The following is a 21,387-nucleotide window of genomic DNA, read 5'->3' on the forward strand; positions in this document are numbered from 1 at the left end:
TCTAATGCAAATATTCTTTCCAGTCCTAAAAGCGGCCTAATTTTCTCATTTTATTTCTTTTGAGGTCAAAGATGAGCCGGACTTCGTGAGATTCACTCATCTAAATATATCATTGTAAACATTCACAACGTGAATTCCAGCATTCAAGTTAAGGAAAGACATTCCCGTTCCAGTTTAATTTGCCGTGTTTCTTAAAGGATTAGTTCCCCTCAAAATGAAAATTTGCTGATAATTTACTCATCCAAAATGTCCACGTCTTTTTTTCTTCAGTCGAAAAGAAATAAAGGTTTTTGATGAAAACATTCCAGGATTTTTCTCCATATAATGGACTTCAATGGGGTCCAAACGGTTCAAGGTCCAAATGAGAGTTTCAGTGCAGCTTCAAACGGCTTTAAACGACACCAGACGATGAATAAGGGTCTTATCAAGCGAAACGAGCGGTCATTTAAAAAATAAATACAAAAGTGTGAGTTTTATAAGCACAAATGCTCGCCTTGCTCGACTCTCCTGTTCGAACTCGTTCATTTTGATGAACGAATCTTTTTTCAAATCATTTTGTTCGTTGAATGAACCAAATGACTCGGAAAAAGATTAGATTTGTTCATTTTGATTAACGAGTTCGAACAGGAGAGTCACGAACGCGCATCACAGAACAGAGCAAGGCGACCATTTGAGCTTATAAAACTTAAACTTTATTTTATTTATTAAATGAGCGATCGTTTCGCTTGAAAGCCCTTTGAAGCTGCACTGAAACTCTCATTTGGACCTTGAACCGTTTGGACCCCATTGAAGTCCATTATATGGAGAAAACCCTGGAATGTTTTCATCAAAAACCTTCATTTCTTTTCAACTGAAGAAAGAAAGACATGGACATCTTAGATGGCAGTAAACTATCAGGAAATTGTCATTTTGAGGTGATTTAATCCATTAAGCGCACAAACAATTTTGTAACATGGACATTTGCAATAAAAAGGTGAGTGTCGTGCTCATCACACAACCCCAGCATTACAAAAGATCAGCGTGATTGTCACAGTGTAGGAAGTGTAAGGCACTGTTACTTGATAAACAGCTCATTCCCAGCAGTTACCCAGCATGCTCAGGGACAGTGGTTCGCTCACTGGCAGGGATACCTGGCCCAGGTGGGCAACACGCCGGTCTCGTTGGCGATCCGCCAGTATCGTTCCCGCAGGAGAAACGCTCCGGCTTTGGGCTGCCGCTGCCGAGTGAAGATCCCTTTCTTATTCCCGACCACTCGAGCGATGGCTGGAGACAGACACGGATGACAGGATCAGGCCTTTGAACGCTTTTAAAGATGAACAGCATATGATTGCTCAGGGAAGAGCAATGTCTACGGTAACATCCTAAAGCGTAAATTACGCCACAGCTAGCCTGAACCTAAACTCAAAGTCAAAATGACAGCGCCGGCCGTGATCACAGAGTTAGGAAAGTCAATAGCAAGAGGGAGGTCTACGCCAGCCTTATGGACTAGTGCAGCGACTGAAGGCCGTAAAGACGAGATGTACAAAGTCGTGAACGACGTCTTTACGAGGAGAGAGCGGCGGATGGATTTTATGCACAAATAATCTACCGATTGGTGAGTCAAAAACTATTTTGGGCTTTAAAATTGAAGTGATAAATGCGATTGAATTTGTAGGAAAACGTTTTCTCACACAAACCGCTCGTTTCGTGTCTTAGGCCGTCAATGTGTACTTACATTCACGAGTCATTAAATCATGTTTAATTTGGACTTCTCTGTGCATGCCCCTTAGCCTCCAGTGTATGACTGATAGACAACAACGGTTTGACTGAAAAATGTCCAAATTGAAACTACTGTGGAAACAAAGACACCTACATCTTGGATGCCCTTCAGGTAAGATAAAACATATCAAAAATTAATTTCAAAGTGAACTATCCCTTTAAAGGGCTGATGAACTGAGAAATCAATTTTTCCTTGAGCTTTTGACATCTAAGAGGTAGGGTTGGGTATCGAGAATCGAGTATCGATTGGAACCGAGACTAACTTTTCGTTTTTCCCGGAATCGTTCAAAAGTTAAAATTTCGATTCCTAGTTTCGATATTCACAGTCCGCCGAGCGGAAGAAGAAACCACTGAACAACACCAACGAAGAAGCATCTACCGGAAGTGTTGGCATAGCCACGCGAGTCGAACATGAGTAGCTTACGTCGGCGATCCAAAGTGTGGCTTCACTTTTCTAAAAAATAACAAAATCTCGGCAAAATGCAAAATTTGTGACAAAAGGAGTATTTTTACAGAAGGAGTTTTTCCTTCAGAAAGGCCGTTGGTTAACAAGGTTAGCTAAACTTTTTTGACCCTGCCTCTTAAAAGAATCGAGAATCGTAAGGAACCGGAATCGAAACAAGGAATCAGAATCAGAATCGTTCAAATTCAAACGATACCCAACCCTACTAAGAGGTCATCATATTATAAGAATATCCTGTTTCAGAACTGAAAACGTCCTTGTTAGTCCGATAAAAGCTTGGCTCAGCAAACGAATCGTTTTTAAAAGTGGGGAACTATGACGTCAAAGAGGATAAAACCCCACCCGCGCAGAAGAAGGTCAACGCTAGGGCTGTCGCGGTTATGGAATTTCCATATATGTTGAGTGGCTCAATAGCGCCATATGCGGTATTACCGCCATTTATTTATTTAATTTATATGTATTTGTTGCTATATAAAGTTTACGATGTGGACAAAAACGAGGGCATTTTCAGTAACCGACCGATGTAACCGAAACTAAACAGCGTCTACAGTATATGCGCATTGAAAGACTTTCACTCAGCGCGCATATTGTTATGACAACGGATTTTGAGCGAGTCGTTCATTCAACGAACACGTTTAAAAAAGCTGATTCATTAAAAGAGATGTAAAGAAACAGGATTTTAATTATTTTTAACTTTGTCTGTATTTTTCACTTATTAGAGACCAATATAGCATTGATTCAATGCGTGACTCACTGATTTTATGCTGTGGGATGCTGACTAGCGGGAAAATACCCGTGAAGAGAACGTTAAAATGATGATGCGACAAATATTTCGCTTCCCTTTGACACGACAAGCTTTTCACGACTTCAAAGACAGACGCAGGTAATCGCACGCGCTCTGCCGATCTCTCTCATTCACCGTCTGTGTGAAGCCTGTAGGTCTTAAACAGTCTTGTTGTCATTATGAACTTGTTTAACATTCAATAGACATGCATTAAGTTCAAAACAAGAAGGGTAAAAAAAAAAAAACGTGAATATCACGGTTGCTGCGGTTACGTGCAATCCTCTGCGGTTGACTTGTCAGAAGCGCGGTACCACAATATTGCGGTTACCGCGACAGCCCTAGTCAACGCCTAATTCAACACGGCCGGTTTAGCCCCGCCCACTGAGCGTTTTTCAGCTAGGCTCAAGACTAGGGTAGAAAATAGCCTATTACTTATTCATTTTGATGTTTTTGAATGCAAAAACCAAGCGAACGTCATAAGTTGACCTCAGACAACAATATCATAACCTTTAAAAAGCCAGTTCATGACCCCTTTAAACTACGAGTTGCATGAAAATGTGCAAATAAACTCCATATTGACCTGGTGATCACCAGCGATCCATCTGAGACATGCTTAGCTCTTATTAAAAGCGTGCGCCGTGACCAGGTTAAGCCTGTTGATGTGTTCCAGAAAAACTAGTTTTTTTTGCGGTTATTTCCTACTTTGAGCCGTCATGAAGTCGGCGAAGTTCCAGATCAGTTCTCCGATGACGAACTCCTTCCTCTTCTGGTCGAACACGCTGTGGTAGTTCTGCAGGACCGTCGTCTGATACTCCTCTGTGAACATCATGGGTGGATCCTGCAGGACCACAAACATACAACGGCTTGCGTTTTACCACACGTACAACAACTTAAACAGCCAGACGCAACTACGAAACTGTAAAAAATTATAAAAAAGGTGAAGAGGTGAAACTCAAAAAACTAGAATATCGTGCAAAAGTTATGGTTTTGATGATTATGTCTTACAGCTTTGAAAACCCCAAATTCAAAATCCCAGAAAATTTTAATATTACATGAAATCAATAAATAAAGGATTTTAAATGCAGAAATGTCAGCCCTCTGAGAAGTACAATCATGCATATGTATATAGTTATACTAAATATATTAGTTTCACCTTTTAATTTGCATCACTGAAATACATGAACTGTTGCGCGATATTCAAATTGTTCGAGTTTCACCTGTACATATATAAATATTTGTATAACATCAGATCGGATTTGCATAAATGTATGATTCACTTATATTATATATATATATACACACACACACAATACATACTTAAATTCTTAAGACTAAAGATTTGCATTATTCCTTTATTAAATTAAAAAATACATAACCCCCCAAATTAAGAGTATAAAATATCCATAATCTGATTTGCATCTTTTTTTAATCAAATACATTTGTATATATAGACCTATTTATCATATAAAAAAATTAAAATTAAATAATCTAAATATATATACAATAAATATTTTTATAACAAAATGTCTAATATGCATAATTCCTTAAGTGAATAAAAAAAATCGATATCTATATTTTTAAGTTAAAAAGTATATATTACTTTTATCATAAGTCTATAAATATCTATATTTTTAAGTTAAAAAGTATATAAAATATAAATTCTTTTTTTATTTTTATTTTTTTTTATTTTTATTTATTTAACAGGGACCATACAGTCAAACATAGTCACAATACAGAGCCTGTAACTGATGCGCAGCATATAGAGTTTATAGCTAATGCTAATTTACAACTCCTGTCCCTGGTTGGGCATTTCTAAATACATTATTAAAAAAAAATACATACAAATATAAAACAATCCCATTTCTTCAAACACACACACACACACAACCAGAAAAGTAACAATTGTTAAAAATTGACAAAAAACTTGTTAAAAATTAAAAAAACTTACGACAAAAATTTCTGATTTCTTTACTGAATCATAAATCTATAAATTATTATATATATATATATATATATATATATATATATATAATAATGATTTTATTCAGGACTCAAAATAGAAGGTCCATACTTAAAAAAAAAGATGAAAATGACAATAGTTACAACATAGCAATAAATATACAGTACATAGAATTAAATTAATAAAAAGTCAATAACATATATAATATTCTTATGACACAAGATCTGATTTGCATAATTCAGCGTGTGCAAATAAACAATGCATTCTCACCTCGTGAAGCCAGGCAAGGTTGAAATGAAGCATATTTAATGAAATGTGTGCTCAGATTATGATGTTTAGTATAGTTTGTGGACTTACGCTGTGTAGACCAGCGACAGCATCCGCTCCGTACTCGCTCTGGATTATGGGCTTCTTGTATTTCCCATACCAGTTATCAAACTGTTCGCTGAGCTGAAGGCCGATGACCTCTGTGTGACCCGGGTCGTGATACCACGAGAAATAGCTGTTTACACAAATAACATCCACATACGGGGCCTGAGGACGAACACGTCAGCACAAACACACAAACAAAGCATATATTTACATACATACATATATTAGGGCTGTCACAATTTATCGCAATACAAAAATCCAGCAATATGTATCGTGGATAGTGACAATATATATTGTGTATAGTTCAACCTAAATAAAAATGTATGTGAGAAAAAATTCAAGTTTTTAAAGTTTTAGTGTCAGTACTACAATAAACCTCTAAATATAATGTTGAATACAATGTATAAAAATGCATTGTGGCCTACATTATTTTAAATATATCTAGTCAGTGACAGAGATCAAGCATATTCATCTACAATAATTCTGTTTTGAGCTTCAGAATCATGAATATTGTTATTCTGGTGTCTCTATTGTCCTGTGCTTTGGGTTTCCAGACTATTCATCATTCATACACAATGTAAAATCAAATTTAGCATTTTAATCAACAGTAAAAAAAATTGTTATCGCAATAATATCGTATTGTGAGTTCAGTATTGCGATATATATCGAATCATGACATCAGGGTTTAGTTACACCCCTAATATATATATATATATATATATATATATATATATTTAATCAGGTCTGTATGTTTGCAGCATTCAGGAGGAAGTAAATCAATCTAAAATAAACTTTATTGGTGCAGATCTACTGTAGTTCAACTCAACATGATAGCAAGAAATATAAGATAAGACTTGTTTAAACACCTGTAATAAGGTCAGAAGGTCATTAAAGGTATTATTATTACCTTGCAACATAGTTACTTAGAAATGAATGTATAAAATGTGTGGTTTCGGTCTCACCCCTAGATCTCTGGCGTAGTTACTGTTGGTGATGAACGTGACCGGCCGGCTGGAGTCCAGAGATCGCGTGTGAGACACGAGTTCCCTGCGGAAAAAAAGATTAAATTTTTTTTTTTTTAAATTAAAAAACAAAACAAAAAAACAAAAAACGAATTTAGTCCAAGACTGTAAAATAAATATTTAAAAATGATCTATTCTCAGTTTAAACACAGGATTTAAACAGTTATTTGCCATTTTTTCATGATTAGTGCATAGGACTGTCTTATTTTATTATTTAAAATAATTCATAATGATTAATGACTCACCATAAGAAATTTCCAGCTGATTATATATAAATGTGTATTGATTTCTATGACTTTCCAGGATGTGTAATACTTTATTTAAAGTTAAATCCTCAATTGTCACTATCATTTATTTTTCATTTAATTTAATTTATATCATAAACTTATTGGCAACATTTAATAACATTAATTATCTATATTACACTGTAAAAAATCTTTTCATGATTAATAATCACAACATTTTTTCTTTTGTCAAATCAACTTAAATAATTTATTTAGTTCAGATAACATATAATTTTGAGTTTCTGATGATTAAATCATTCTCCTTCATTGTATTAACTCAATTTTTCCAGTTCAGTGAACTTAAAATTTTAAGGCGACCAGGTTACTTACTTTTTTAAGTTAAACCAACAATATTTTTTTACAGTATAGGTAACATGAACGAACAATGGACAATCAACTTATATATTATTAAAATCAATTCGTATCCGTTCATTTATTTAATGGACGTGAGATAACATGAACTAACAATGAAGAGTTGTATTTTTATTAAACAAAATACTGTAAAAAATGTATGAGTTAGTTAATACATTAACTAATTTGACCTGATTGTAATGTTACCAACTGATTTATTTAATGAATTAATTCAGATTATTTTTCACTAATTTATTTGACGTAATTTATATTATATAAATTATGTAAACTAAATAAAATTTATTTTATATAATTTATACAATAAATAATATAAATTATATATTATTATAAATAATAAAATTATAAATCCACACTGTAAAAAAAAAAAAGAAAAGGTTGGTTTAACTTAAAATTTTAAGGCAACCAGGTTACTTCATTTTTTAAGTTCATTGAAATAGAAAAATTGAATTAATCACAATTTTATCATTTCTAGATTCTCCACGGCCACGGGAAAGGGAACAAGAAACTAGTCAATCGTCAGTGATGCAGACCGAAGGGACATTAACATCATGGCATTAAGTTTAATATTGTACTAGCAAGCATTAATAATTCAAACGGACAGTATTGGCAAATGCATATCGCATCACTATCATGCATGAAGAGCTCAAGCTGTTGAGACTCAGTGAATGGTCTATCAGGCGTCTTTATGATGCTCAGGAATGTGTGCGTCAGAGCAGGTGTTTCTCCCTGAAGACATTCTTTACACCCGCTGAACAAGACTCACACACACCCCCTATTAAGATGCAGGGTATATACAGTAATCCTTAAGTTAAATTTACTACCTTTTTTACTACCTTCAGAATTTTTTTTAAAACCATCACGACACTGAATTGCAAGTGTTAACCAGCGACCTTTCTATTACACAGATTTTGACATTTATAACATACAAAAATGAATAGATTTAGAGCACGCATTTCATTTTTATGTTTAGTGGATTGCATTTGTGACCGAAGTGCATCAGCTCCCATCCAGTTGACATTGATGTTTTTTTACACACCGAACAATAGAGGGAATGCATTGACATCACTTTCCCGCCGGTTCAACCCCCCTCAACCTGACTGAGTGGCAAAAGATCTGCTGCGTGACTGGATTCAATAGGGGAAACTATTAAACGAAAATGCGACTAAAACTAACAATTTGATCAATTTAAACTAAATGTTGGACTCAATATAGTTGGACTCCTAACAACTTACTAAAGATCCAGTGATCCATGGATATTGACATGCAGCCAGCAATCGTGTCTCCTGACATTTATGTTTGCCTGATTTCAATAAAAGGGAAATAAAAGCAATATATAGATCTACATAGGCTAAAGCCAATTTGCCTGTGAACGCTTTATATAAATACAATATAGGTAGGTCTAAATCCGGGTGATCACTTATATCAGGGTTATATAGCCTCTATATATCGTCACATCGTCCAGCCACTGAATATGACGTCAGCATCAAATGTAGACAGAGCCGAAAGACAGTGTTGTAGTCGAGACCACCTCAATCGAGTCCGAGTCGACACCGAGACCAGAGAGAGTCGAGTCCGAGTCGAGTCCGAGACCAGTGAGGGTTGATTACCTAATTTACTTTTATTTACTTAGAGAAATGCTTTTTTTTTTTTACTGAATTTACTTAGAGTTTAACAAATATGATCAGTTTAGGGTAAAAAGGTCACATAGTAGGTGGTGTTAAAAGTAATTTTATTACAATTAGTCATGCGCAGTTGCGCACTAGAAAATCACCAATCACTGGGCGTGTCAATCAATTTAAAGAAATATTTTATTAATATACATTAATAATCATGAAAAATATTTTCAATTGAACTCGAGTGGACTCGGGAATAATTCCGAGTCCTAAAAAAAAAAATGTTCGAGTACGAGTCAATTCCGAGTCCAAAAGCACACGAGTCCATGACAAGACCAAGACCATTAAAATATGGTCTCGAGACCGAGTCCGAGTCTCGAGTACTACAACACTGCCGAAAGATCTTTGACTGTGCCCAGATAAGCTAAAGCCCATATTTATACGGACTAACGCAAACACAAAATAGGACACCTGATAGTCTGAAAAAAAATAATACCTAATTTTTAAAAAATAATACCTCTCAGACTACATTTAACACTTTTAGTGGCCTTAAATTTGACGATTTTGATTTATCACTTTTTAATACTTTTTAAAACCCCGCGGACACCCTGTGATGCGTTATCACTGGCAAAACAACAGATTGACCTGAACACAGAGAAAACACCACCAAAACACACATATACACACTCTTGCATCACATTAAAGGGCATGGAAAACAGGATTTTTGCTCTCTTAAAGGAGTCATAATTTGATAAAGACACTGACAGGTTATGATATATTGGTTTATGTCAAATGTCATAATTGAGCGAATGACACTTAATGACAGTTGTCATAAACATGCATAAACCCTACTTCATACTCAAGACATATGTCATGGTTATGAAGGTGTCTTATGCACACCCCTTCAAGTAAATTTTCTTATTATTGTGCAAAAAAAATTTTTAAGTGAAAGAATAATAATAAAATGTCATGTCATGATCCCGTTAAAAGCCAGATTTAAGACTGTACATGATTTGCATTACGCTACAACAACAGAAGGTCAGAGTTTTATCTGTAACCATTAAATAAATCATTCATATTTAGTTTGTCTCACTTGAAATATTGTCCCGCAGGCGGCATTTCAGACGCAGGCTCGTTGGCCACAGACCACATGACCACAGAGGGATGGTTTTTATCACGTCGGACCAACTCCTCCATGACGATCAGGTGATGAGCCAGAGAAGCGTTCCCGAAACTGCGTCTGAGGGCGACACACACACACGATCAAAATATAATAATAAAACCAGCTCATACCAAAGCACTTCAAATAGATTGAGATTCATTAGTGTTGTTAACTAAAACTAAAATGATTAGAAATTATTTTTGGTAACTAAAATATCTCATAATAAAATAACATTTGAATAAAAACATTTGAATGTTAGATGAAAGACGTTAGCTTTAATTTTTCTTTGCAATGAACTGAAATAATTTTAAGCACTAAAACTAAATAAAGCTAAAATGGCCCAAAAGAATAATTATAATAAAAAAAAAAAAATCACAATTAATTAAAATGAAAACTGGAAATACATAAAATAAAGGCTAATTCAAAATATGAATAAAGTAAGTAAGTGTCACAGTGTCTGGTTTGTGTTTCCCTGAATGTCCACTAGAGGTTTCTTTCCCCATACTGTCACCATTCACTCTGGAACTGCAATTCCCACGATCCTTTGTCTTCCTCATCACTCATCATTACACACAGCTGTTTCTAGTTACATTGTTTAGTTCTGTGTATAAATATCAGTCCTTGCCACGGAGTCATTGTATGTGGTCGCGACACTTTTATGAGATGGATTACACTTTAATAAACAACTATTTCCATACTGCGTTTGGATCAACCTATTTTCCTGTGTGTCCCCGTGACAGTAAGTAAAATAAAGACTACAAAAAAAAAAATCATTTTCAGTATTTGAAATAAAGCTGAAATTAATAGATAAAAAACTGAAATAAACAAACATAAGAGCTATACAAAAAATATACTTAAATTGAAAATGAGAGCTAATTCAAAATATTAATACTATTTCATAAATAATCCTAAAATAACATTGACTGGCCAACTACATTAGCTACCATGAACTAACAATTAAAAAGAAAAACAATAAAAAAAAATTGTTAATTTTAATTTCAACATTTACATTATTAAAATAAAAAGTTGTATCTGTTAATATTATTTAATGGACTTGAGCTGACATGAACAAACAAACAGTGAACTGCTGTATTGTTATTAAACATAGATTAAAAACATTATCAAAAAGTATTGCTCAATGTAAGTTACTGCATTAACCGATTGTAAAGTGGATTAATTTCCTACAAGCTTGTGACTTTAAAATCATTTTAGACGGACGAAAAAGGGTTAAACACTGTGTTTGTGTGCCACACTACTGTGTATGTGTTGGGACGGCGTCTCACATGTCTTTGATGCCCACTCCAGGACACTCGTCGATAACCACGATGCCGTGCCGGTCGGCCATCTGCAGGATCTCCTCGGCGTAGGGATAGTGACTGGTGCGGAACGAGTTGGACCCCATCCACTTCATCAGGTTAAAATCCTTCACCACCAGAGGCAAGTCGAAGCCTTTGCCCCGGATCTGAGGTTACACCAGTTAACATCGCTCAATGGATTAACAAACATTACTCAGCAGTGGGCCAGTGTTATTTATATCATTCACACAATATTACACTTTTTATTCATATTTTTAAAAATATTTTACCGTTAACGTTTATTTTATTTCAAGTAACAGTTTTTAATGGTTTAAGTTAACTATAATAATCCTGCAATCAACAATACATTTGTTATATTATTTATTAACATTTGCTAAAAAATTTTCAATTATAATACAACTGTTCGTTTATTGTTCGTTCATGTTAAATGGAATCTTATTGTAAAGTGTTGCCGAGTTTAAAGTTTTATTTCCGTGAATAAGTTTCAATGAATTGATACAAAATTCTGAATCGATAAATGATTTGTTTGTAGCATTACTCAGGAATGTATGGAAGCGAGAGTTAATTATCTTAGAGTTAATTATAGCGAGAGTTAAGAATATTATGGAAAAATGTTTTTTCTGAATCAATGACTTGATTATCTTAAACTTTTTTCCATGAAAAATTCTCGTAATTGTGAGATAATTAACTCGTTAATTCAAAAAAACAGAGCAAAAACTTTTTTTCATGAAAAATTATCTCAGATCGTAATTTTGCATGAAAGGTGAGTGTTTTGCGTGATAGCTGTGTGTTTTGCATGATGGCTGTGTGTTTTGCATGAAAGCTGTGTGTTTTGCATGAAAGCTGTGTTTTGCATGAAAGCTGTGTGTTTTGCATGAAAGCTGTGTGTTTTGCATGAAAGCTGTGTGTTTTGCATGAAAGCTGTGTGTTTTGCATGAAAGCTGTGTGTTATGCATGATAGCTGTGTGTTTTGCATGATGGGTGTGTGTTTTGCATGATGGGTGTGTGTTATGCATGATAGCTGTGTGTTTTGCATGATGGCTGTGTGTTTTGCATGATAGCTGTGTGTTTTGCATGATCGGCTGTGTGTTGCATGATGGCTGTGTGTTTTGCATGATGGCTGTGTGTTTTGCATGATAGCTGTGTGTTTTGCATGATGGCTGTGTGTTTTGCATGAAAGCTGTGTGTTTTGCATGATGGCTGTGTGTTTTGCATGATGGCTGTGTGTTTTGCATGATGGCTGTGTGTTATGCATGATGGCTGTGTGTTATGCATGATAGCTGTGTGTTTTGCATGATGGGTGTGTGTTTTGCATGATGGGTGTGTGTTATGCATGATAGCTGTGTGTTTTGCATGATGGCTGTGTGTTTTGCATGATAGCTGTGTGTTTTGCATGATCGGCTGTGTGTTGCATGATGGCTGTGTGTTTTGCATGATGGCTGTGTGTTTTGCATGATGGCTGTGTGTTTTGCATGAAAGCTGTGTGTTTTGCATGATGGCTGTGTGTTTTGCATGATAGCTGTGTGTTTTGCATGATGGCTGTGTGTTTTGCATGATGGCTGTGTGTTTTGCATGATGGCTGTGTGTTTTGCATGATGGCTGTGTGTTTTGCATGATGGCTGTGTGTTTTGCATGATATCTGGATGTTTTGCATGATGGCTGTGTGTTTTGCATGAAATCTGTGTGTGTTTTGCATGATAGCTGTGTGTTTCGCATGATAGCTGTGTGTTTTGCATGAAATCTGTGTGTGTTGCATGAAAGCTGTGTGTTTCGCATGATAGCTGTGTGTTTTGCATGAAATGTGTGTGTGTTGCATGATAGCTGTGTGTTTTGCATGAAATCTGAGTGTTTTGCATGAAAGGTGTGTGTTTTGCATGAAAGGTGTGTGTTTTGCATGAAAGGTGTGTGTTTTGCATGAAAGGTGTGTGTTTTGCATGAAAGGTGTGTGTTTTGCATGATAGCTGTGTGTTTTGCATGAAATCTGTGTGTTTTGCATGATTGCTGTGCGTTTTGTATGATTGCTGTGTGTTTTGCATGAAAGCTGTGTGTTTTGCATGAAAGCTGTGTGTTTTGCATGAAAGCTGTGTGTTTTGCATGAAAGCTGTGTGTTATGCATGATAGCTGTGTGTTTTGCATGATGGGTGTGTGTTTTGCATGATGGGTGTGTGTTATGCATGATAGCTGTGTGTTTTGCATGATGGCTGTGTGTTTTGCATGATAGCTGTGTGTTTTGCATGATCGGCTGTGTGTTGCATGATGGCTGTGTGTTTTGCATGATGGCTGTGTGTTTTGCATGATAGCTGTGTGTTTTGCATGATGGCTGTGTGTTTTGCATGAAAGCTGTGTGTTTTGCATGATGGCTGTGTGTTTTGCATGATGGCTGTGTGTTTTGCATGATGGCTGTGTGTTTTGCATGATGGCTGTGTGTTATGCATGAAAGCTGTGTGTTTTGCATGAAAGCTGTGTGTTTTGCATGAAAGCTGTGTGTTTTGCATGAAAGCTGTGTGTTTTGCATGAAAGCTGTGTGTTATGCATGATAGCTGTGTGTTTTGCATGATGGGTGTGTGTTTTGCATGATGGGTGTGTGTTATGCATGATAGCTGTGTGTTTTGCATGATGGCTGTGTGTTTTGCATGATAGCTGTGTGTTTTGCATGATCGGCTGTGTGTTGCATGATGGCTGTGTGTTTTGCATGATGGCTGTGTGTTTTGCATGATAGCTGTGTGTTTTGCATGATGGCTGTGTGTTTTGCATGAAAGCTGTGTGTTTTGCATGATGGCTGTGTGTTTTGCATGATGGCTGTGTGTTTTGCATGATGGCTGTGTGTTATGCATGATGGCTGTGTGTTATGCATGATAGCTGTGTGTTTTGCATGATGGGTGTGTGTTTTGCATGATGGGTGTGTGTTATGCATGATAGCTGTGTGTTTTGCATGATGGCTGTGTGTTTTGCATGATAGCTGTGTGTTTTGCATGATCGGCTGTGTGTTGCATGATGGCTGTGTGTTTTGCATGATGGCTGTGTGTTTTGCATGATAGCTGTGTGTTTTGCATGATGGCTGTGTGTTTTGCATGAAGGCTGTGTGTTTTGCATGATGGCTGTGTGTTTTGCATGATAGCTGTGTGTTTTGCATGATGGCTGTGTGTTTTGCATGATGGCTGTGTGTTTTGCATGATGGCTGTGTGTTTTGCATGATGGCTGTGTGTTTTGCATGATGGCTGTGTGTTTTGCATGATGGCTGTGTGTTTTGCATGATATCTGGATGTTTTGCATGATGGCTGTGTGTTTTGCATGAAATCTGTGTGTGTTTTGCATGATAGCTGTGTGTTTCGCATGATAGCTGTGTGTTTTGCATGAAATCTGTGTGTGTTGCATGAAAGCTGTGTGTTTCGCATGATAGCTGTGTGTTTTGCATGAAATGTGTGTGTGTTGCATGATAGCTGTGTGTTTTGCATGAAATCTGAGTGTTTTGCATGAAAGGTGTGTGTTTTGCATGAAAGGTGTGTGTTTTGCATGAAAGGTGTGTGTTTTGCATGAAAGGTGTGTGTTTTGCATGATAGCTGTGTGTTTTGCATGAAATCTGTGTGTTTTGCATGATTGCTGTGCGTTTTGTATGATTGCTGTGCGTTTTGCATGAAATCTGAGTGTTTTGCATGATAGCAGTGCGTTTTGCATGAAAGCTGTGTTTTGCATGATAGCTGAGTGTTTTGCATGAAAGGTGTGTGTTTGCTGCCCTCTGCTGACACTCACGTCTGCGTCCTCGTGCTTGTTGACCCCGTGGAAGTAGAACGGCTTGTTGTTGATGAGAAACTGCGTGTTGGTGACTTTAACCGTACGAATACCCACAGAAAGAGTGTAAACATCCGTCTGTCCATCCTCTGCTGTAGCCTGAACCTACAAAAACAGCACAATAAACATGAGTTATTGAATCAGTTCATTGAATCAGTTCATTGAAGTTAACATGAACTTGTAAAGCATTTATTTATCTTAGTTAATTTCAAAATTTACAAAAGCAATTTTTGAGCAATTTTGACAGCCCTAGTCACTGTTTCATGCCGACACCATCGGAGAGTGACTCCACTGACCTCCATGGAGTAAAGGTATCCTGGGTTTTCGTGCATCAGGTACGGCCACCAGAGGTTGACGTCTGTGACCTTGAGAGTTCCCAGGGAGCCGTTAGCCGAAGCCACACATCTGCCGTCCTTTGCCGAGAGCGTCACTTTCACAGCAGGTTTAGAGCCGCCCAACACGGACACATTATAACTCACCAGCCCTGAATCACAAGACACACATATGAACAGATGAACTAGGACTAAATCAACAAACACTATTCGTAGTTTTCACGTGACCGGAACCATTGCACTCATTACATGCAAAGTGAGATATTTTAAGCTTTTATTTGTTATAATTTTGATGATTATGTATTACAGCTTATGAAAACCCCAAATTCAAAATTAGAATATTGGGAATTTATGATTTAAGATTATGAAATAAAGGCTTGAAATATCTCACTTTGCATGTAATGAGTCTATCTAATATATTAGTTTCACCTTTTAAGTTGAAGTTTTTCGAGTTTCACCAGTATATATAGGAAAGCAGATGAACCCAGAATATAAACGCAACACACAGTTAATTCGTTAATTCGTTTTTCCATATAAAACCATAATAAAGAAAAGCGTTTTATAATGCCCCGCTGTTTTTAGTGATTGAAATACTGTAGCATGTGATGTTTATGGATCACAAGTGCCTAAAACTTACATTTTGTTCACATATTTTTGAGAGGTGAAACTATGAATAGCTTCTAATGGCCTAATGTAAATTCCCACAAAAAAAAAAAAAATACAATTCGTCCCTCAGTTTGTTAAAACACGTGAAAATCAAACTTACACAGAACGTCTATGAACGTTCAAATACACTATAAAAATCCTACATTTCGACTTTTCCTGTTTAAAAAGTGCTTCTGAGAGATGTTTGAATTCACTTAATAAACAGAAGAGGGGATTTGAACAATCTATCTATATTTATGTATAAAATATTTTGCAAATATTATAATGTTATTAATCACAGACAGAAGTCTGTAAATGGTTATACCATTCATTATATGTTCTAAAGTGAAAGTATCAGGAGCCACATCTTTTTCTGTAAGCTTACCAATGTTATCAGAGAATGACGTCTCCACTGTGACGTCATCAATGTGCACCTTTGGTGTCGTGTACAGCAGGACCGATCGGTGTATTCCAGCGTAGTTGAAGAAATCAAAGTTAGTGCTCTGAATGAAGTAGCCAGCGGGGTATCTGTATGGAAAAGAAAACGGTCAAGAAATACAACGAGGTCCTACAGGTTTGGTGTAGGATCTAGTTGGAAATACACTAATATATTATATAGACTCATGTTCAACACCACTTGATGCTTATTGCAATGATATTCAGACATTTTTAAAAGTGTATTTCAGTGCTTAAATACTTCTTTAGGGTATTTCGCTATATGGATGGTTATGTCTAACCTGGTGCGATCGTTCATGTACTGGATGCTTCCTGGTGGGAGTGTCTCCGGGGTTAAAGTGTTGTTCACTGCAATGGTGATCCGACATGCACTTCCGGAGCTCTGACGCAGGACGCCGCTGATGTCCGACTCAAAGGGAAGATGACCGCCCGCGTGTTCAGTCATCTTGACCCCGTTCACCCACTGCAACATGGGAACATCAGAGATCAGTGTGTCAGTCCTGAGACTGTGGACAATGGGCCCTATTTTAACGACCTAAGCGCATGTCCGAATCCACTCTTGCTAGTTTAACGATGGGAAAAATGGTCGACGCACGGTCTAAAAGGCTTGTGATTATTCACTTAATGAGTGATGGGTGTGTTTTGGGCGTTTCATATCAGAGTTTCATCTCCCATTTGCTTTAAAAGCCAGTTGCGCTCACGTCATGGTGGGATTTGCAAGTGGAAAGACTTAACCCTGTCCGCAAGGTTAAAGCTGTGTGTGTGTGTGTGTGTGAGAGAGGTTAAAGCACAAGCAGACCATCTATGGGGCAAGCCGGATTCTATCATATCTTTATGTACACAATAATAATCTTTTACATTGTAAACCTTATATTTTTAATATTTGGCAATAAACCGATATATCGGCCGGCCGATATTAGGCATTTTCCATAATATCGGTATCGGCAGTTATAATGGCCGATTAATGAATATTTAAAAAATAAAATAAAAACGGACGAAACACGCTTCAATCATCTCTCCTTGGCCTGTTATATTGAAAATGTATGTTTTACAATTTGCAGTATCTATTGCTAAATTATGGCTCATCATAGACTAGCTAACCACAAAGCTAGCTAATGCCACTATCATCAGTGGAAGACCGCTAACGTTAACATTAATGAGATTGGAAACAACAATGAACTTTTTCTGCCTAAATAAAGTAATGATTACTGTATTTATAACTAGCATATCTCTAGTTACAGTCCCTGCATTGTAAAATGTAAGTTAGACTTGCGAGGAGTGAACATTTAGACATAGAGAAAAAGTATCAAACGTATCTTGTGCAGAAAAGTTAGCTTTTCTTTTACACGTGTGTGAAATCCAACAATATTTAATAAAAAAAAAAAATATCGGCCGATATATCGGATTTTAAAACCAAAAAATATTTGTATCGTATCGGCCTTCAAAATCCTTTATCGGTCGGGCTCTAGTACCCTATAGGTGCATATTACTAATGCGTCCTTTAAATAACAATAACAAAATACTGCGCCATTGACTTTAGAGCAGGTTTTAATTGGTCAATGGAGCAGTCTATTTCTTTTCCTCAAAATAGCAATGCGCCAGTAATGCACCTGAACACACCTCGATTTCAGACCAGCAGCCCATGGGTTAACAGATGGGCACAAATGCTATTTAAACAACATGGCGCAGGATGTAAAAATCATAAGTGCGTCAGGCTTAAACTAGCAAAACACGCTTGTTGTGTCACGCCTGGCGTATGATAGGGCCCTTTGTGACTCTTGCACCAGATCACAGACACGTAGGGACCTGTGACAAATGAGATATCCATCTGGAATAGATTGGAAATGATCAAATACAGGGAAAAGAATCACTGATGGCAATCCCGTGCACTTACAAGCACAGAATAATAGTGTGCACTTCCAACTCGGAGCATGATCCGGGTTCCCTGATCCTGGATCCAGCGCGCAGGCACCCACAATTCCTTCTCATACCAAACCCAGCCAATGAAATCCCTGATTTTGGAGTCTTGTGTGATGTCATTGTAGCTGGACGGCACCGGCATGTCAATTACTGGACCCGTCTGGAACAAAAACATAATTAATATCTCAAACTATCAGACATAAACTCAGACTTCAACCTTAATATGCAACATTTGATTAATATGCAAAAAAGATTCAATTAATAAATAATAAAAAATAGTAATAATACAGTATATACTATTAAGAGGTAGAAAACAAACTTAATAATATAACATAATAGAATCTAAATATTTTCCTAATAATATTTTACGTAATATGTTTATGTTTGGGGGGTCTTCATACTTGAAAATATATAGATTTTTAAATTTCAGAAGGGGTCCCTGAAATGTGAAAAATCCCTGAAAAATAAATTTAATTAAAAAAAATAAAACAATAAATTAAAAGAATGAATTGAGCACAATTTCAATGTGAAGCTTGAAATGTTCTTTGAAACATCTCAAACAATAAAAATAAAATGTATTAAAACCTAAGAAATAAATAAATAATATGATACATAATCCTAACACGTCTGTTCTATGGTAAGTAAAAAAAAATGTTAGAAATAGAAAATAATGTAAAAAATAATATTTCACACAAATTTGTTTTGGGTCTTCTTTATAAATCAAAATTTTAGGATGGAGGTCCCTCACATGAATATTATGCTATGTTTAGCATCTAAAAGATTAAAAAACCCCTGCATCCCTTTATCCAGTAAAATCACCACCATATACAATGGGGTCCAAATGTCTGAGATTGTGTTTTATTCAAAACAATTGTATAATGCAATGTAAAAGTTAAACAAAGAAATTTCACAATTACAATGTGAAACTCGAGAAGCTCTTTAAAAAATCTCAAAATCGACTTTTCACTCATTATTGTGGTGCTGATAATGTAATAGTCTATCTTTATTTTACTTTATTTATTTATATTTTCTTTATTTTATGTTATGGTGCTTGTCTGTTGTCTGATTAAGACATTTCATAATTTGTACCAGGCCAATTATGGTTGTAAATATTGTTCTTAAAAGAAATAAAAACAAAACAATAGTCCAGCTGTGCTGCGTCAGAGCTCACGTGACCTCCGCTAGTGGACTCTTGAACCACTCCTTCACAAAGCCTCGGTTCCGCTCCGGAGAAAGATCCGCTCTGAATCTCCACAGGCCGTTCACTTCTTTCACTTCTCTAGAGGGAGAGTCTTTGGGGAACAGCATCCCGCCCTGCAGAGACTGACACACACTGCAGACAGCGGCCAGTAACACACATTTCTCCACAAGCCATTCTCCTGTTGAGCCCATCACGCGCGCGCTGGTCAACTTCTGTTTACTTCACTCCACTTCCGCGCGTGACGTCATTCCTGCGTGACAATCTACACGTCAGAGCGTTTGATAAAAAATGAAAACGTAATATTTGATATTGCAAAACCATAAAAAACCGATTCGTCTATACTTTATATATGAAATAAGAAAAAAACCGTGTACTAACCATAGACTGTAAAAAAGGTACTAAGTAACCCAGTTGGGTTAAACACGGTTCCCGCGCTTCAATGGTTCAAATGTTAACGGTCCAGTGACAGTCAATGGACATCATTACTTCATAACAAAAAATATTCGAGAGGTCTGTATGACAAAATATTACAAAAGAAATATCTAAAACAACTGAAATATAAAACATAAAGGTGCAGCTGTCATGTTGACCACGAGGGGGAGACAACATATTACTTACTCACTGCCAAAGCATTGTATGATAGCCTATTTGCATACCTGCTCGCAGAATAATGATTCCCTAATGGATTATATATAGAGAAACCCCTATGCACCTATAATTAAACTAACAAGTGTGCCTTAAAAGTGTCTCACAGGTGAGCTGCTGCTCATTGACCTTGCTCCTGAGTCTAACTTCAAATAATTTGATTCGGAATATTGTTTACATTATTAAAATATGATTTGGTGTTTTGTTTTTATGCTCTGTAGGAACCATGGTTTACAGTCGGAGATCTCTGTAAAATCAAATGCCAGTCAGAGTTTGAGGTAAGTTTATCTTAAATTTGTGTTTTTTTAACTTGGTTGTCAGCTCATGCAACATGGCGGCGCCCATAAGTGGGCGACCTGCATTAACATGAAATGCATAATTGGCCGGCGGCCCATAGGGCAGGTGTAATTGTTTTGGGTACAGTTATGGCTACTGGGAACAGTGTGCAAATGAATGTGAAAATTAATAATGTACAGTACATTTTATTTCATGCAATACTGTGTAAAGTTTTTTTCTGAAGCGGCAAAGGAAGCAGTGCCGCATAATGGTACATTAATTGATTATACAAATATTACGAAATATATGATGTCAAATAATGTCTTACGCACTTATGTTTCTCTTTTAAGCTCTTTGTGCTCTCATTGAGCTTCTCAAGTGTTTTGTGAACCCGAGTAGCTTTTTTAATGTAATCACACATGTTTTGGTTCTTGCAGTATTGTAGTTATTGTTTTGCAGCAGAGTAAAAATGTTTTTAAAATGCATAAAGATAAGACTATTTATTTATTTATAGTGCTTGAAGTTTATTTATAGTACAAAATTGCCATTCAAAGTGCTGTACTAATCATACCAGTGCTAATAAACAGATACAAAATAAAAAGTAAAAAAATTAACTTTTTAAAAATATGTTAAAATTTAATTTAAAAAGAAGTGATCTAACATGAAGAAGATGATACGGTGCAGTTATTAGGATCCATGCAACTCAGTGCTCATAAACTGGATGATACTTTGATAGTCTATGACTTGGTTTTAATAGGCTAAATAAAAGTAGTTTAAACTCACAAAAGTATTATACTGTTTTCTTTTAACACCCAAATGCAGAGATGGGACTTTGTCTCCTCATTTCAGAAGTCTAACGTATTCCACTGATACAGAATAAGAATTGTGATACTGACCAGACAGACTACAGATCATGTAGTGAGAATGTTTCTTAAATGCTTGTATGTATTACTGAGATAAACAATGATCATGGTGGCACTTGAGGTCTCTTTACTGGTGTTTAATCTGGAAATTAGT

The 21,387-nt window shown here is 36.2% G+C and overlaps 1 protein-coding gene across 1 annotated transcript; it reads right to left on the reverse strand.

The window, feature by feature from the left end:
• Positions 1-934: 934 nt before the first annotated feature.
• gusb (glucuronidase, beta) lies at positions 935-19,688 on the reverse strand. The gene is made up of 12 exons (XM_039661575.2): positions 19,425-19,688; positions 18,223-18,408; positions 16,610-16,791; positions 16,258-16,400; positions 15,192-15,379; positions 14,857-15,000; positions 11,074-11,252; positions 9,722-9,868; positions 6,300-6,384; positions 5,323-5,499; positions 3,708-3,843; positions 935-1,263 (listed from the first exon to the last, which is right to left on the reverse strand). Exons 1-12 carry the CDS (start codon positions 19,638-19,640, stop codon positions 1,115-1,117), a joined length of 1,932 nt encoding a protein of 643 aa, XP_039517509.2. The 5' UTR covers positions 19,641-19,688; the 3' UTR covers positions 935-1,114.
• Positions 19,689-21,387: the final 1,699 nt, after the last annotated feature.

Source organism: Pimephales promelas, chromosome 4 (genome assembly GCF_988280905.1).
Source record: "Pimephales promelas chromosome 4, fPimPro1.hap1.1, whole genome shotgun sequence".
Taxonomy (NCBI): domain Eukaryota; kingdom Metazoa; phylum Chordata; class Actinopteri; order Cypriniformes; family Leuciscidae; genus Pimephales; species Pimephales promelas.

Bases quoted from the DNA above. Each gene is read 5' to 3' on its own strand.
- gusb (XM_039661575.2), bottom strand. From the start codon at position 19,640: ATGGGCTCAACAGGAGAATGGCTTGTGGAGAAATGTGTGTTACTGGCC. The intron at 16,401-16,609 runs GTTAGACATAAC...TTTTCCATACAG, and splicing joins TACATGAACGATCGCACCAG to ATACCCCGCTGGCTACTTCA. The intron at 11,253-14,856 runs GTGAGTGTCAGC...GTGTAACCTCAG, and splicing joins ACAAGCACGAGGACGCAGAC to ATCCGGGGCAAAGGCTTCGA.